The sequence below is a fragment of the Onychostoma macrolepis genome, chromosome 05, assembly GCF_012432095.1.
Source record: "Onychostoma macrolepis isolate SWU-2019 chromosome 05, ASM1243209v1, whole genome shotgun sequence".
Classification (NCBI taxonomy): Eukaryota; Metazoa; Chordata; class Actinopteri; order Cypriniformes; family Cyprinidae; genus Onychostoma; species Onychostoma macrolepis.
Window position 1 is genome coordinate 21021797 of NC_081159.1, and position 19564 is coordinate 21041360.

Sequence of the window (19564 nt, forward strand, 5' to 3'; positions counted from 1 at the left end):
TCTACAGCATCGCAGAGTATTTTCTTTTTGATTGATGATGTTACAGATTGATCAAAGCATGACACTGTACAGGAGTGGCAAGGTGAATCACGGTTCCACCTGTCTGGAGGTTTACTTGGATCTGATTGGCTGGTTCGGGTAATGTGGGCGGACTTGAACTGGGATGATTGGGAAGCGTGCATTTGTGGAGCAAGACTTATAGAAGTAGACTGATAACAGATATCACGCTCAGTACTTATGTAAACTTTCCATACCATAGACACATCAGCTTTTAGGCTATAATTCATATTCATGATTTCCCCCTCCCAGTATTTTCATCATTTTAACTGTTAACTGGAGGGACACTGCTTTTCAAAGATGTGGTTCATTTTATCAATGTGTGCACTGGTTAAAGCTTTTCATGCAGACTTCTCGGAAACAGGATCTGGTGTCCCGGACTCAGGTAAGAACAGAGCGGAAACACTTCACCTGCCGACGCTCGCGAGTAGTGTAAACAAAACGATTAGCATTCAGTTTAATAATATGTAATTCGTTTACGATGTTTAATAATAATAATTAAAAAAAAATAATAAAAATGAAATTCAAAATAGCGTTTACCTCACTAACTGACACGGTTGTCTTTTTCTTAACTGTTTACAAACAACCTAAAATTAACGTCTACGTGATAAAGAATCAGTCTTCATTCGTTGTCATTTACGCGCATACTGCAGAAGATGCTCTTAATAATACTAGCTACAAATAGTAATACAGTCAGTCCTTGCATGAGTTATGCCATTTCGTATCATTGTAGTAACATTTTAACTATTTGCATGGTCTAGTGCTGTTGTGTAGTATCCATATTATCCCGAGGTGGCGGTGTAGTAGCGCATATAAATGTTGACACATTCTCTAATTGTACGTTACTTTTTTTTTCGCGTTTAAGTATAAGCTTAATCACTTGGTAATAAAAGCTAAAACTATTACAGACTGCTTCAAGCTACTATAAACTCAAATAATGTATTTGCAGTTTATACACTCTGATGGTAAAGCTCATAGAATGCTTGTCTGTCAACAGCTGTTGAACATATTTCTTAGTGAAAAGCCATATAACCACATTCAAGTTCTTTACATTTTTCCAGAAATCTGTTCCACAGTCTTATACCACCATGTCACAATTTGTACTTAAAAACGTCCATATGTGAAAGGAATCTGATTTGGGTTTTCTAATTGAGCTAATGTTACAACAGTTTCTCATGGGCCCTGTTTCAGCCACCTGTCCCATTGAATGGGGTTTGTCTGCTCACTGGTTGAAGAACATTGTGGATAATCTGGGAATTATTAGAGCGAGTCTGCAGAACCCATTATGTAATCAGTGCAGTAACATGTTTTACAACTTTTAATAAGATGTGCCATTTATGAGTCTGTGTTCATTTATTCAATGAATTGGTTGGTTTTCAATTGCTAGGCTTCATAAAATTTAGTCACAGGTCTATTGCCATCAACACCTGTAAAACACTTCCAAACTACTGAGACAGATACATTAGATTTATTGGAGATGTGTCTGTTTGTTAAAACGCCAAATTACATCATTGAGGAGTTTATGAGAATGGCCAGGTCTCTGTATTGTGGTTTTTGGAAAATGTTCTAGTTTCTAGTTTTGCTGGAAATTTGGAGCACATCTTGCTTTTATTTGATCACGTGTACCACTTTGATCATGTCTGACTTTCAGAATGTGCAGATGTGGTTTTAAAAGCCCTGTCTGATCATGGTACAGTATCAGCTCCTTGTGTATGGGCAGAGAATAATGCATATTGTCATTTTAGAACTTCTTGGCAAGGACCTTCAGCAGGAGGTCAATTACTGTTTGATCTCATAGAAAGAATATTGAAAAGGGGACAAAAATACAATGTTCAATTTCTACAATATGTTAAAGTTAGCTTGAACCAAAGCTGAAAAAGTTCAGCTGATGTTTCATTCCCTCCCATGTTAAAATGAAAACGTAATGTGAAAATTTGGGGTATTTGTGGGGCCCGTGAGATATTTTTTATTTATTTATTTAATTTATTTTTATTAAAAAGTCTCCTATGTCACCAAAGCTGCATTTATTTGATAAAAAAATGCATGAAATATTATAAGCTTTTTATTTATTTTTTTAAAAGTCTCCTATGTCACCAAAGCGGCACTTATTTGATCAAAAATACAGTTAAAACAGTAATGAAATATTCTGTAAAATAACTGTTTTCTATTTCAATATATTTAAAAATATAATTTACTGTATTCCTGTAATGGCAAAGCTGAATTTTCCACAGCCATTACTCCAATCCTCAGTGTCACATGATCTTTCAGAAATCAATCTAATATGCAGATTTGGTGCTCAAGTAACATTTCTTATTATTATCAATGTTGTACGGTTGCACTGCTTAATATTTTTGTAGAAACTGGTATACTCATTTTTTTACAGGGTTCTTTGAGAAACTTCAAAAGAACAGCATTTATTTGAAATAGAAATCTTGATCAATTTAATGCATAGGCCTACTTGCTGAATAAATGTAGGAATTTCTTTTTAAAAAAATGATTTTTTTAATGTGGATAGTTAATAGTTGATTAGTTGAAAAGATCAAACAAGTGGGATTGCTTTAGCCTTTATCAGTAGACAGAAAAAGGACATACAGAATATTATTCTGAACACATGTTTTTCGTCAAACATCTTTTACTCTAATACACTCTCAGCCAGTGTTAGCCAGTCATGTCCTTACTCCATCATTACAGTGAGAACATCAGCTGTATGCATGAAGTCACAGTGTTAATAGACGGATAGGCTGTCAAATGCGAGGTTACGGTCTGTCTGCTCTGAACACAATCCCTTCTTTCTTCTCATTTTGACTGTAAATCAAAGCTCTGGTGCGTCTGTCTCTGTGGCGACTTCAAGCAGGCAGCTATAGTAGCAGACATAATTAATGCTGTCCCTGATTGATTACCATGACTCTGGTGAACAGCCAGGGTGAAACAAGCCCCTTAAACCTTACTGATTATTTGTCTGGAGGCCGTTGCATTACTGTACTGTAAGGCAAATGCAGGCTGGCTGTCTGGGCTAAAGCCATAGAGACTAGACTTAATCTGGACAGTGTTACTCTTATCTTATCACATCACATCACATCAGTAGCCAAGAAGTAGAGAGCTCAATCTGTGCCTTCGTAAAATGTGCACATGATTTCAGTTAGCTATATGTTTTTAAACTATATGAGAGAGATTGATGGATTTTATGACTATAAATACTAAGAAAAGTGTCCATTGTATGGAATTAAAGGTTCAGATTTGTATAGATTTGTAGCACTTCAAGCTGTTTTCCATAATGTCAAAGGGAAATATAATTTGTGCTGACAAAAGGATAGTGCACTCAAAAATGAATATTCTGTCATCATTTACTCACCGTAATGGTGTCCCAAACTTGTATGACTTTCTTCTGTGGAGCAAAAAACAAGAAAATGAAGACCTCCTTTTTAATACCCAAGTAGTATAACCGCACTAAAATTAAACCATGCTGATATGAAATGTCTTCAGTAAAATCAAGTCATTTTATGTGCCCTTACCTGTACTCAAAATGGGATACCTTTCCACACCAGTATTTCACAATAAATATTCTGTAACATAATATCTAAATCATTAAGGTTCAGGTGGTGTTTTTTTTATGAATTTCCTCCAGAGGCGTTGAAAAATCTTAAATAAAGAGAACACTTTCTCACGGTTAGAAGCACAGGATTGAAAGTCATTGAGTGTGTGGGAACCAGCAGTAACCTTTGCAATTTCTCTAGTTGTCCAGGATTGTGGGTAATGTAGTGCTTGTCTGGTAATTTACAAATTAAATGCATTTTTTTTTTTTCAATAAATTTGATCATGATGAGTTATGGCTTATACAGAAGCATGTACCATTGTTTAACAACGGCTAAACCTATACTTTTTTATGAATACTGTGAATGAGGGTGGGATCTTGGTTCTATGCATCAGTCATTGATTGTATTTATTGTTCATTGAGGCAGATGAATACAAGTTCACAGGGATGGGTTTAAAGCAGACCAAAGTATTGGAGAAGTTATGCATACGTCACCAGAGACTCTTTGCGTCCAGTTTCAGTTATCTACATTTTATTTAAATAAAAGTTGAAAAGGTAAAAACATAAACATATGCAGTATGTGGATGAATTCAAGCTCTATATCATGCCTTTAGAAAATAAATAGGGTGAATTTTCACGTGACACTATCTTTAATCAGTAGCATTAGGGTTACTTTGATGGCTCACAGGTCAGTATTGTGCTGATAACTCATTTCGTTAAGGTCGTTAACAGTTAGTATTGCGTTTTGGTGCCAATGCCCCACTTAATATAAACATCAAACTGGTGTAGGTCCTGCTTATTTTTTTCCGTCCACTTACCATGGATCGGAATCCTGTGGGCGCCCCTGGACGCTTCTGACGCCAGTCATTCGGCTCTCAAAACACTGATTTGATTAGTGAGAAATTCACTCTTGAAGCAACATTTGGCAGAATTTCAGTGTGCGGTTGATTTGTGGCTGGTGGACAGGAACAGGCCTGTTAACTCTGTAAGGAAAGTCAGAGTGGATAATGACGCTCTTTGGGTTTTCTTGGCACTGTCTTTCCTTTAGGGAAACCTTGAAGCCTTGTCTCCCATGCTGCATTTAGATTGCTCTATTACATTAATCCATTTAAACAGCTGTGCCTATCAGGCCTGTCAAGTGAAGTGAAGTCTTTTTCATGTGATGTAACATACATTTTTAGTCCCTCTATATCATAGTTTGAGATCATTCTGTGGCCTTTGAAAATTCGTCATCACTTTAGCTGGATTGGTACTCTGGACAATCCATTTCTCTGAGCTGATCCATTACCTGCTTCATGTCAACTAAAGACTTCAGGACCTGGCATCTTGTCATGGAACATTTTGAGATGTCAGTGCCATAGTTGACAGAAACCAAACACTCTCAACTAAAAGGAATGACATTTTCAGCTTTTTCTAACAATTCCAGTTGTTTTGTCATGGCTTGTCTGGCATTTGGAGAGTTATTTGCTTTTGTAATAAAAATAGCAAGAATGAGAGATGCAGTTTTTTTTTTTTTTTTTTTTTTTTCTTTAAAGATGTAAGCCTTTATTCATTTATTTGCCTGTCATAAAATGTTCTATTATGTGACAAATATCAGAGACATTACATTTTGCTTCAAAATGGTTGGAATTTCTTGCAGCACTTTTAAATACTGTGAAATTGCTACACAGCATAATCACAGCAACCTGTTAAATGTAATCCTGGAGAATATTAATTAAAAGCTTGACCTAATCACATTGAAAAGCATTTAAATAATAGTAAATAATAATAATTATTATTAATTGATTTATTTGATATTATCTTCATCGTGATTGGAAATCTGTTGCAAAATTATGGCACACTTTTTAAAATGATAACATTTTAAACCTATCCAAATGAACCTAACAAAACAAAGTGTAATAATCCATAGAGAGCAGAAGAGAGGGAAAAGTAGAGGAAGAGGCCATGTATAATGACATACAATATCTCAAAATAACATAAAAGGGCATCAATATTATCAAGATATTGGGTCCAGATATGATGAAAAGCTTCAGCTGACAAATGAATGATGCTAAACGGATGTTTTTAAAATGCCTCTCTTTATGTTTAATATTGCCAAAGTGAACATAAAGGTTTCAATAAAAAAATAATTAGCATTTTCTACTTTTTAAATAATTCTTATTCAAACTATTATTCTGTAAATGAATGCACATTATGTTTGCTGAATCTGTTTTGGTGTTAAATTTCTGTTCTTGTGAATTAGGCCAGACAATACTGTACTGTGTTATGTACTTTTTATAAAAAGCCCTTCAGTTCTCCACTTTTATCCTTTGCACTTTTATTCATTGTCAGGGTCGATGCATTGTTGAATTGAGTCCAAAAAGATACCAATCCAAAAGGGGTTTGGGGTTGATGTTGGGCAAGTGGCCAGGAGTCTCTTTGATAAGCGGCTGTCAGCCTGTGCTGTATACATCCTGTGTGTTCAGCACCCTGTATTCATTAGGAGCTGGAATGTGTACCTTACTACTGCACCACAAGCTATAGAGAGCTGGAACCCTGTCCTTCATCACAGAATGTGCCCAGACTCACCTACAGCCAGAGCTGTCACCACTGCAGCGCAGCAGACCTCTGGGGTTACTGGTCAAGGGGAACTTAATATGAGAGGACACTATTTCCTTTCTTATTTTGTTATCGTCCAGGAGCAGTTCCTGATGAAAGTCCTTAGTTCTTTTGTTATAGAAGTCAGTGAGTTTGTCTGTGCTGAGAAATGAAGACTGTTTAAAGGGATAATTAAACAAAACAAATCAAAGTTCTGTTATCATTTACTAACCCTTTTGCCTTTTTGAAATGTAGCTTTCTTTTTTTAAGAACATTTTTTGGTCTGTATATATTTAGCCTATACTGTATATAGCAAATGTGTTCTGGACTTCTACAGTACACTTATCAATGCCAGTTCTTATTCCCATTAGTTGAATGGAAAAAGAGCTGCCTGTGAAATAAGAGAAAACCATATGGGTTTTAAATGAAATAAGGTAATGCAGAAGAAGAAAGAATATTCATTTTTCAATTTCAAATTTGCTTGACCATGGAATGCGTGAGCAGAGAAATCTGGAGAAATGCATTTTCTACAGTTTAACAAGATAAATACTGTGTAAGAGTGATAATGAGTTGTGAATTTACTGTGAGGATTCTCACCTCGGCTTCCTGCATTGCAACATCTTGAATTCTTGTCCGTTCTGTGTGTTTTGACATGAATCCCAGAGGATTTTGTGAAAGAAGCTGGAGCGATTTTAGTCATGCTTGATTTTCCAACCGTCGCTATAACAAGTTTAGCATTTGATCCATAAAAGATATTGTTCCACTTGATTGGCTATAAAATATCATTAGCATGTCTTTATTGGGTTTCATTGATTCTTAAAATATGCAGAGTCTCACCATTTTATATGAAGCCATGAGTTTTTCATGTTTGACCAACATTTTCTCAGCAGAACATGGAAACATGAACTAATGAATTGTGAGAGCTGCCATCAAAGTAGGTAGATATCATGACGTGTTTGACAGTTTGATTAATCAGTAGTTCAGAAATAAATGATTGTTTGGAAAAACTGAAAGGTGAACTCCTAAAATTGCTGTCATTATTCACAAAAGCAAACTGTCTGTGTGTGTAATGCCACCTGTGAAAATACTCATTGAACCCTCAGAGCGCAGACACAACCGTTTTTGGAAATTGCTCGTTTTTATTCTAGTTCTTAATTCTGACTCAAACTGTCATTGCAAATTCACAGGAAACAGATCTTAAGTAACATGTAAGTTATTATTTAGCAAAGCTAACATGTGAATTTATTATTCAATACCAGTTTTAACACAAATTGTGACTGTTCCACTGTTTTCCAGAATGTCATTGCTGCGACATAAAGCTATTAAACATAAGGTAGAACTGACATGTGTTGATCAAGTTAGAGTTTTGAGAGAGTTTATTTTCTGAAAGTCTGCCATGCTAGTGCCCATGGTTGAAAAATAACCCCTCCACAGACAAACTGAGTAATGCTGTTAGTAATTAGAAAACTGAGACAAAAACATTGCTCTGATTTAGGTGCCCCAGAGGACTATAAATGTTATCAGCACATAGACCAGGATGGAAAAAAGAAAGATTGAATGTCTTTCAAAACATCCTGAAACGCTGAATGTTGATCATGGAGCCGTTCCTAATTCCTTAATGTGTTTCCTACTTGGCTTAACAGGACAGAGCTCAGGTGTGTTTAGGGAACAATGTTTCACAGGCTTTAATGAGTCTTCCTCACTCTCTGTCTGCCACACGCCACATAATCAGACCCCATTAAATATTATGGAGGTCATGTTTTGAAAGTTCCTGCTGCTGATTTGCTAATTTTCTTTTCTTTAGTATAGTTGCAGAATTTTTTCTCAATTAAGGCATTTTGATTACCCAAGGTCACCCTGTCATATTTAAATATTATTCCACCTTAAAGAAGGAAATGAAAAGTGCTTTAAGAGGTTAGGATTTAGGTGAAGGCAACAGAATGCTTCTCTGTGAACGGCATTTTATTTGATTTTTTTACCTATACCACTGTGAGCTAAGGTGCAGTTACATTTACCGTTGTTCTGCAAATTTTCATGTCATTTCAATAGGAATCCATACGATCTCTTAATTTTGCATGATGGCAAAAGATTTCCCTACACAGATATCACAATGGCTTCAAGTTATACACACAGAGGCCTTTTTTTCCAAGAAATCCCCACTAGAGAAATCTTTTACTTTTATTCCTTTCCTTCAGTTTGGGTGTCAGGTGGTGTCGCATCTTTAGTCTCATAATGAAAGAGATAAGTAGCATCAGTCCTTCTCTGATTACACTTCACAGCACAATTGGAAGAAAGGAAACAGCTTAGGAAATGGAGTCTCATCCCTCTTTATTCCATAATTGCTACCGAAAGACTTTTGTTAAACGAACCGTCCATGTAAATGAAACACAAACCAGCACAAGGGGGGCTAATTGGGCATTAAATGGGAAATAAATGTAGCCAAACATCAGACCTGAATCTGGCTGCATGCTAGATAAATGGACTTTTGGAAATTACATACTGGCATTCAACATCCAGTTCCTGTAGAAACTACAGGCATGTAATTGGAGAAGGAAGGAAAAGAATGGTAAAATAGTGCAGCTTTATGTATTTATTGAACTTTAATGCAACTACAGTTAATTTCAGCTGGCCATAGCCTCATAAATGTTTTTGTTGTCATACAATGTGAAATATAAGAGTGATTCAAACTGCATGTTATTTTTAGTGTTTGTGTGTCACTTCTGGAGGCTTTTTTTTATTATACTTTAAATCAGTAAAGAGTTTCCACTTTTGTGGTGTCTCGAAGAAAACATTTTTGCATCTTCTTGCTGAATAATATCCATGTAATTTGTGAAATCTAAATTCCTATGTTGCATTTAATCATTTTATGGGATTTTAACTAGCAGGGCGTATGTAAGAAAGTGCTATAATACAGTGACTGTACAAATGGTCTTAAATACTTTCAAATTATATTTATATCTTTACAAAAGCATCATGAAAAGGCATGTCCCACGAATGTCACATTTCATCCTTTGTGTTATTATGATATGTACTGTACACGGATATTAATGACTGTGTCTGATGAATGCTTGTTCAGCTGTGCTCTAGGAGGAGGCATGAGTACCCACTGACCCTTCACAGACTTGATCTTAGATCATTTTGTGGCTTTTCTAAACATTCTCAAAGTTGGGACATGGTTTGGGGTGAGTTAGTTATAGATCAGCATGTGGGCAATGTATAGGCCTGCAAAACACAATTACCACAAGTCAAGGTGGGAAAGGGAATGTTAGTTTTACACATGGTCTAAAGATGTTCGATCATTCCTCCCCTTTAACCTGCTGAAGTCAGTCCATTTTCTTTGACAGTGATGCACTCTTCTGATCTGGCTCCACTCTAACCCCATAGACCTCATATTGAGCTGTTTAAAGTCTTGTGTTACAGCCATGTGGTCTGTATGTTATGGGGCGTTGCACATACCTCTTTGAAGCACTGCAAAACTTTGTAATTAATTTTTTTATCTATGTTTACATATAACTTTACTTTTTAATTAACTTTTAAACTATACTTTTTCATCATATCAGTTCTGTTGTTTCATATTTTGCTCAGTATATGTGGAAATGAATATACTAGTTCGTTATGATAGCAAACAGCTGTCCTCACAGCTTGCAGGCTACACACACACACACACACACACACACTATATTATAGATTCGTTGCTGTACTCTGATTCAGAATCGGATATTAATACATTAATAAAGTACCATTTTACAGTTTGATTACCATTGAAGTAACATGGTGTTTAAATTGTAAAAAGGCGGTGTCTTTGTTATTATGAAAATCTCCCTTTTACAATTGTCATTTATGTTTCTATATTGTTGTAATATTTAAATATTTCATGACATTATTTCTGCCTACATTCATGTATAAATGCATATATTCAGCTTCTGTGTGACATTAAACATTCTGTGTCCCTATGATTATACAATAGCATTTGGACATTTGAGGCACACATAAAAATATCAGAATTTCTTTGCATATGAAACTGTCAAAATCTACATATCCAAAAAACTACGCTAGACCTTTTCTCAGAATTAACTCACTTATCTGAGTCATTTACTTTAATTTACCAAGATTATTTTATTAAATGTGCAGTATGAAGTCAGTTTACGCAGGTGTAGCTCATCGCATTTACTATATTCCGCCAACATTTGAGAACCAGTGTCCAAATGCTTTTTATCTTAAGGTTGAATTATATACCTATTGCTTGGTCATTTTAAATGCAACAAATCTTTTTTGTGAAAAAAATATTTTTTGCTTTTGTGTCCAAAGTGCATTTGTGCTGTCTTTCTGTAAAATACAGTTCAGTTTATTTGACATTTTATCTAATGCAGTTCCATTCATACATCTTTTAAGACATGTATTCTAGCTTAGTGTGCATGTGGTATGTAGAAAATGGTGGCATGTGCACCTTTCATCAGGTTATCAGCGAGAGCTCATGTGTGACCGGAGTCTGCTGCTCGTGGTCATGCTGCTTGCAGGACTATGAGTGACGACTGATGCCTGAATGCAGTGAGCGTAAAAAGCCCTTTTCACCACAACGAATGAAACAAGAGATCGGCCACTGCTAAACAGGAAATACTCTTAACTCAAATCTCTAATCCGGTGTTAAGGTCCATGTATCATGTCTTGAAGTCTGTCTTGTGAAGAACAAATCATACAGTGCTTTGCTTTGCTTTGCCATATATGGCTATTGGGGATTTGGATTGATGTAGAGGTTAAATATACAGAGTTATTCTTTTTTTCAACATCCCTGTAAATGAGCTGTGTCATTTCTTTTTTTAATCTTCTTTTCTTTCTTTTTGTCTCTTTGAAAAGCAGGAACAACTGTGAGGCTGACGTCGAATGAAAATGGAAAGATTGCATCATAAAATTAACATCTTTTTTAATAGTTGACGTGGGTTTTATTTATCTGTACATTAAGACTTTTTTGGGGGGGATAGAAGGATGACTTTCATTATTAATGTACTTGAAAGGGAAGGGGAAAATTAAGAAGGGGAGTCTTGTAGGGTTTACTTGGCCATGTTGTGCAGGCAAGGGATGGAAAGTTAATCAACGGCTTGCTCTCTCCACCCTTGATGTCCTATGGGGATCAGTATGGGAATGCAGCCCTCCATGGGAATGCTTCACCCCAGAATCATCCATCAGTAATGGCCCTGACTGTGTTTGTGCACAATAGGGTAGGGACATCTGTGGATAGTACTTGGAAGGGGAAAGCTACTTTGCTTTAGCCCTGGAGATTTGGACAGTTTGAGACTTGCCCATTTTCACACAATAGGCTGAAACAAGTCAGAAAGTGAATCAAGAGATGATGCAACATCTCAATGTCCCACTATTCTTCCGTAATATATATTTTTTTCACTAATAAATGCAGTGTCATGCAAAGCATTAATGAAGTGTCACTTGATTTAAGTGACTTGTTTTTGTGCAGGTCACTTGCTGAATCGATAAATTGGATTTTCCTTCTTTACAGAGGCGTTCAACACACATCTGAATCTCTTCACACATAGAGTGGATTTACTTGAGCAGATCTCAGGCTTAGTACCAACCAGCAGGAACGTGACCCTTTATGAGGAGGACGAGGGATGTCCAGTGCTGGACATTGGCCTGTATTCCACACTCACTATGCCCTCCCAGGAAGCATTTGGATCAAGGTTTGACATTCATTTGTTCAATCATTATAATGTTTTTTTATTTGACAGGTTTTTATTTTTTTTATTTTTCATTCTGATTTTATTAAAAATTTACACTATTGATCAAATATTTGTGGTTAAATGTATATAATGAATAGTTTCATCCAACAAGGGTGCTTTAAATTTATGAAACGTTTTACATTGTGACAAAAAATAAATACTTTTCATTTAAAAATTCTGTTCATTCCCCCAAAAACATGCTATTAAGCAGCACAATATTTTCAACTGTGATAATAAGAAATGTTTCTTGAGAAAATCAGTATAATAGAATGATTTCTGAAGGATTATGCTGAGCCTCTGAAGACTGGAGTAATGGCTGCTGAAAATTCTGCTTTGTCATCACACAAATATGTTACATTTTAAAATATGTAATGGAAAGAAATTATGTAATGGGAGATTTTTTGCATTTTTTCTATTTGTATTGTATTTTGGTGAGCATTAGACGCTAGTTTGAAATGGTAGAGTGTGTATTAAAGTTCTCTCATTTCTAATGAAATCATTTCTTTGATACTTAACAAAGTGCCTGTGTGTGTTCACAGCTTTGCAGATGAATTCAGTCTGCTGATTCAGCTGCGGAGCTCACAAGAAGAGGACCGGAGTGTGTTGACTTTGCTGAACTTCTATAATCACATTTTACTCCAGATCCGTATAGGCCCACACAGCATCACCTTCATCACCACACAGCAGCGTGACTATGAGTACAAACGCCATTTAACACACGCCACCGAGCACTAAGCTTTACCAATATTGAAATAACGTTGTTCTTATAATAGTGTATTTGAAACTCTGGCTTCAGGTTTTCAGTGTCAGGACTGTCTGACTCGCAGTGGCACTGGATCTCAGTTGGTGTTGCATTTGAATGGCTGGCTGTCTATGTGGACTGTGTGCTAGTGGAGAAAGTGAGCTGGATGTACCCGTACATGGGCATCACTACAGATGGCCTGCTGATGGTGGGGGGAATCCTGGAGGGCTTTGAGACACCCTTTGAGGTATTCTTCATTTGTTACATGCAGGGAGGGAATGGAAAGACACATAACTATAGTCAGTGTCAAGAATCCATCATGTCTGGGCAACCAGCCTTTCCTAAAGTCATTAATTAAACACTCTAAGTATGTCTTACTACAGCACAGTGGTGAAGAAGAATATTTATTAAAGAAACTAGAGCTATCCAGCTAAAATAGCACTAGCAATGCGTCATGGGAAACGTATGTATGGCTGCCACACCAATTTGCTTTTCAGCTGTGAAAACCATAATCTCAGTGACTTACACTTAAAAATGAATGGTCACAAAACAGCATGCCAAGAGTTTCAATGGCACTAAATGCCTACAATGGGTTTTTATCATGGCGACTGTGGTATCATGTTCACTATTCATCCCAAATCGATGAGGCATATGAGTGAACGTCTGACCAACACTCTTGTGAAATCAGTGCTCAGTTAATGGATTGTTATGTGGTTGATGTCATAGCTCAGATTTGTCTCTGACATCTGTGTCTGTTTTCACAGGGAGAGCTGAGACAGATGACCTTCATAATGGGAGATGCAAATGCTGCCAAGGATCACTGTGCTTTTCACCGGCATATGTGTGAACCTGTGAAAGAACGTGGATTTCTTGAGACAGAAAGTAGCACTGAGGTAGAGTTGAGGACTTTGTGTACTTGAAAGCAGTTATACAAAAAGATCTTTATCAGGGATGTCATTTAAAAAAAAAAAAGTCCTAATCTGGTAAAATTACTGCTGAAAATAGTCATTAGTAATGAGAAATGTATAATATTTCTCATGAAATAATATTTCATCAATGAATAGATTAATTAGCAATTAAATTATTTTAATTAAAACATAATTAAAATATAAAACACCAAGTTATTAACAATGCACTATCAATGTTTTTGAAGGAAAAAATCTGAAAAGAATTAGATTTTTAAATGGTCATATGATCATTCAAATGTCAATCATGATCAATAATGTTAGAGCTATATAAATTGTTTGAACGTTTGGTTTAATTTGGCAATTTCTTGTGACATTTTAAGTTTTAATACAATTGGCTAAAATTAGTGAAAAAAACTTAAAAGGGTAACTTAAAAAAGAACTCCTACCCAAATATAATTCAAAAACAACTGTTAGTACAACGTTTTGCCTGAAAAGTGTGTAAAATTTGGCTCTGGGCACAGCAATATTGGATAAACCAGTGATGTAAGTGTTTAGGATGTTGTTATTTTTTCGCAATTGATTTTTTTGATATTATTTTGCGATTCAGAAAATGCATTTCATGCCATTAAAATCTTTCCACACTGAAAGTAATGTTTTATTGACATCTTTTTTGCCTCTATTCACCCTACAGAGCCTTTTGTCGTCCTCAGCTGGCTCATCAGCAGACAACCCTTTCTCATCAAATCCGTCTACTGGCAGAGATGAGACTGCCAATATACATTCAGTTCCAGGGCTCCGGCCTGAACCCAGAAAATCACATGGTTCGGTAAGAGACAACAAGAAACATCCCAGTGTTAATTACAGACCCAAAAAGACAGTTTACAAGTGATCTGTGTATGAATTACAGTATAAAAGCTCAGATACAGCCACGGTGAGTAATTATGCAGCTATGAATGGACAAAACCTGAGTATAATGTGGGGAGAATGAACCTCAGCTGGAGAAGAGAGCTGGGTGACTTTAGAGGTCAGGAAATTGAATAAATGGGATAGTAGGGATCACTCGGACTTCTCATTTGTCCTCATAAAGCTGTTGCTGTATTTTCCTACATGGGGAGGGCGATGATGAATTATCATCATGGGAACTGTCTCGTTTCAGCACAGTGCTGTAACAGAGAGGAGCTGTGCTGAGACGGTTTGATAAACACCCCGTCTGGGAGAGTAAGTCCGGGCAGCCTGAGAGTTTGCTGGTATACTCCAGGAACAGCTCCAAAGCTTGCAAATCGCCTGGAAAGTCATTAGACACCTATATTGCTTTGCGCTTTAAGTGAGCTCTGTGCACTGCAGGACATACTTTTAGCTGATTTTTTTTTACATATATTATGAATTGATTGTTAAAGACTGTACCTCACAAGCTTGTGTTTATGATTGCACACACAGTATTTTGCTAGACACTGTCTGCATAGTTGGCTGTGGGTGTAGCTTCATCCACAGTAATCTGGTTGGGCATTTCATGGAAAGCATGGATGTACAATATATCATATGATTCAGTATAGTAAATCATATCATACAGAATTTTAAATTTATTTGTCAGTATTGAATATTTCATTTTAGTCAAAGTTGTTTATTGTCATGTACAAAGTACAATGAAAATCTCTCTTCTCAGGAAAAAAAATACAATAGACAGTACTGGTATGTACAAAACTATACATACAGTATATGCAGAGATGAAAAAAAATGAGACAATAAATTGACAGTGCCATTAATACGGTTAAAGAAGTTGCAAGAGTGACGGTATAAAGTTATTGATGTTGTTATACATGCTCATTTCTACGGAGCCCAATACATAACATGCATAAAAAATGCACATTGTAGCCACAACTTAAAGGGATAGTTCACCCAAAAATGAAAATTCTATCATTAATTACTCACCTTCATGTCGTTCCAAACAGGAATGCAAATTAAGATATTTTTGATGAAATCCGAGAGCTTTCTGACCCTGCATTGAGAGCAACGCAACTGATGTGTTCAAGGCCCAGAAAGGTAGTAAGGACATCGTTAAAATACTCCATGTGACATCAGTGGTTCAACCGTAATGATATTAAGATATGAGAATACTTTTTGTTTGCAAAGGAAACAAAAATAATGACTTTATTCAACAATTTCTTCTCTTCCGTGTCTTCGACGCATGAGATGAGAGTACCATGATGTTGCTGTCTATGGAGGGTCAGAAAACTCTCCGATTTCATCAAAAATACCTTAATTTGTGTTCCAAAGATGAATGAAGGTCTTACGGAATGTTTGGAACGACATGAAGGTGAATAATTAATGACAATTTTCATTTTTGGGTGAACTATCCCCTTAACAATTTTTTCCTAGAATTTATGGCCAGCAATTAATGGCCACGTTTCCTGAATTAATTCCCTAGTTCTAGGTAAAAAAAATTCATACTGTAAATTATAATGCTGCAATGCTTAAAATCACTTGTAGCATTTTAAACAATTTATTTTAGTTTGTGTGTTAAATTAATTTATTTTAAAATAATAGAATTTTAATACTGGCCATTTATTGTTTATTGGCCATTACATGAAAATAATTATTTGCTTCGGTATCAGCCACAATTTTAATATCAGTGCATTCCAATGACAAATTCAAATAAAATCTAGGGCATGAAAAGAGGAAATATTACATCTGATAGTTTTCATTAAAACAGATGTTAATTGAAAAGATTTACACTTCATGTAGACATGAACATTTGTGCATAATCCTTGAGAACATTAAATTAATAGATTAATAATCAGCATTCACTGTTCTCTGAACACATTTTAAAGTGATCTCAAATACCTGTAGTGATTTTATTTCATTTCTGTCAGATTGAATTTCACTTCAATACGCCAGCATTTGGACCATGGCTGATGTCACAAAACATTCTGTAATGATCATCACATATCATGATTACAGGAAGCCTACTGCCTACAGTTGAAGTCTCCAAAAAAAACCAAATGAAGCCAAGCTCATTTGGCCCAATACAGCTTGTAATACAGGAATTGAGATTACAACAGTGTTCTGTTATGGTTTCGCACACTACACAAAGATGACACAAAGACAGTTTTAATTATTTAGCAGTGAACAGCTTTAAGGTTAAAGATCAAGGCAAATCTGTGTTAAAATCTATCTTCCCTTCAGGCGGTGGCATTTTACATAGGGGAATTCCAGGACCGTCCCATCTATCAAAGATGGTGCAGAGCTCACCTCTGCGTCTGGATATGGTTTTGTTTGAGGCGTAATTGAGGCTGACCTTACATAATGGTGTCTGTTATCAGCTAACCAGGGTTTGACAAACTACTGGAGGACAATACTGCCACACTTAACACAATACCCTCCTCCAGTTAATGTTCTGAAATGTGGCAAATTTAACTCTTGATCATTCGTTTATGGAGTATATATGTAAATAAGGAAGTGTGGTAGTTCTGTTCTGCACATGTCCGCCAGCACAGCATGGAAATATTCTTGGAAATGTTTGTCTGTCATCCATTTATTCTGGCCTCATAAAGGTTAGACATGTAATTATGATCTTTGCACTGTAATTTAGTGCACCCTTCTGAAGCTAAAATAAGTCATAAAGTAGATATAAACTTTGGTAAAGTGTGAAGTTTTATTCAATATTCAGCCTAGGATATTCTAATGGTTTCATAAACATCTCAAAGTCCACATTAAATTATGGGATCCTTAATATATTTTAAGACGAAAATCTACAGTAAGTTGTACGATTTAGATTTTGTTGTTGTTCTTTTAAATACATTCCTAATATCTATAACCGATACATTAAAAAATAATGTGGAACTTTTGCTCAAATAATGAACAGTTTAAATAATGCAATTTGTAATAAAAGATTTGATGAGAAATAAATGCTAAAAAGATTTTTCCCTTTGGTCTCAGACTTATGAACCCCATGGTAGATGCGTGCACACTGAATATGTCAGATGAAAAGACCATCTCCCATCATTCCTTGTGGTTTCTGCTGCTTGATTAATTAGGCTATGTGGAATCATGGTTTCCAACACCCACCACCAGTGAAATTGTGAAAACCTCAGAGTCAGGGTCCCACAGGAAAGTCAGGCAAGAGAGCCTTCATCTGTGATTGATCTTCTTGAGTTACCTCTGTTACTATAGCAGCCATTACCACTAATCCTCTCTGTTTTAATGACCTCATGGTCACGCAGCATCCCACTGCTTTGATTCTGAGAGCTGGAGGTCTGCTTAAAAACTTGCTTTGAATTAAACCAACCTCATCAAGTTTATTTCTGGAACAAATTGTCATTTCTAATTGATGGTTCACCCGTGCTTTCATAAATCTGTCTCTTCTCTGCTGCTTTTGTGTGCGTGTGTGTCAGTCTCAGCAGGCTTTAGCTGTCTGAATGTGTTTTCTATTTGTCATGGTTCAGCAGTGATGGAGAAAACCTTTGTTTATGTAAAATCTAAAGTAGCTTCTAATTTGGTTCTAAAACTGACGTTGTCTGATATGAAGTTTCCAAGCATGTGTCCTCTTTGTCTCTCTTATCTATCTAGCTATTAAACTCATGAAAGCAGCCCATATGACTCATGTACTACATTCCAAGTCTTTTGAAATCAGTCACTATGTTTGTGGAAAAACAGAAATTTATCCATTGGCAATCTTCACCACTGTAGCTTTCAAATGCCACTCATATTCACATTATCACGGATAATATAGCATGTCAAAGGTTTGACTTCAGTAACGGCAAACGTCATTGGTTCATGTGTCTCATAACCAAGTTTCGTATTCAGAACTGGCCAAATGAGATTTGAGAGCTGCGGCGGAGGATGTTTTAGCTTTTTATTAGTCACAGAAGGAATATAGTGCATGGGTTATATGGAGCACTTTTATGGTGCTTTATTGGATTTTTTTTTATTTTTTTGGACAATTTTTGTACCTTATCTCACCATTGTCTTTTGTTGTATGGAAAACAGCAACATGAACATTCTGCTAGATATTTCCTTTTGTGTTCCACAGAAGAAAGCATGTCTTAAGGAAAGACATGTTGGTGAGTAAATGATGACACTTTCAGCAGCTTTAAGCGCTCCCAACTTAACAGACATTGGTTATCAACCCATTTTCTAAATTGAAGCCAAGATTACAAAGTACATGAGAATTATAAAAATAAAAAAAAATTATACTTTTATTTAGCGAGGATGCAGACATTTGTAATGTTGCATGTGACAGATGACTTGAGTATGCCTGTTTTTAAAAATATATTTTAAAAAAATATATTTTTAACAGTTATTTAAATAAAAAAATAACTGTTTAAGTTATTTAAACGGGGGGGGATATTGAGACTATAGTCTCTTTTTCAAATGGTCCCTGGCCAAGAAAGGCAACACTTAAAATGTAAATAAAATAAAATAAAATAGGGAAAAAGAAACCTCATCAACAACAAACAAAACATACCTCATTACATAATGACATAACAACAAACAAAATATAACATAATAACCAAGACATCATACAACAAGCAGTATAAAAAGCCACAGGCAAAAAACAAAAACAAAACAGTAACCTATATACAGTCACACTTATAGCTGAAGGTTTCTGTGATATATGATTTAAAATCATTGTGTAATAAAAGTGCTTAACTTCAGCTGTTTCTGCAGAGTATTCCAAGTTGAAGGGGCATTGTAACGGAAAGCAATTTTACCAAATTCAGCTTTTACAATAGGTATAGTAAAAAAAAAAAGCTATTTTTAGACCCAAGATTGTACCTATTGTTTTCTACAAAAGAGAAGACTGATAAATAAGAGGGCAATAATCCTATCACTTCCTTATAAATAAAGATAAGCCAGTGATGCTGTCTACGAATTGAGAGTGGAGGCCAACCTGATAAACTGTATAAACTACAGTGATGTGTAGAAAACTCAGCCTTAATGACAAAACATAGGGCAGAATGGTAAACCGAATCCAGTGAGTGTAATACAGACTTTGCTGCATGCATATAAAGAATATCTC

General features: G+C 35.8%; 1 protein-coding gene across 2 annotated transcripts in view; it reads left to right on the top strand.

Annotated features, from left to right (window-relative positions):
* The first annotated feature begins 173 nt into the window (after positions 1-173).
* si:dkey-61l1.4 (collagen alpha-1(I) chain) overlaps positions 174-19564 on the top strand; it is a 49709-nt gene continuing 30318 nt past the window's right edge. For both annotated transcript variants that reach the window (XM_058775779.1, XM_058775780.1), the window contains exons 1-6: positions 174-442; positions 11676-11856; positions 12435-12593; positions 12692-12884; positions 13402-13530; positions 14237-14371. In XM_058775779.1, the coding sequence (XP_058631762.1) occupies positions 358-442; positions 11676-11856; positions 12435-12593; positions 12692-12884; positions 13402-13530; positions 14237-14371 (882 nt within the window). In that variant the 5' untranslated portion in view covers positions 174-357. The remainder of the gene's footprint in view (positions 443-11675; positions 11857-12434; positions 12594-12691; positions 12885-13401; positions 13531-14236; positions 14372-19564) is intronic.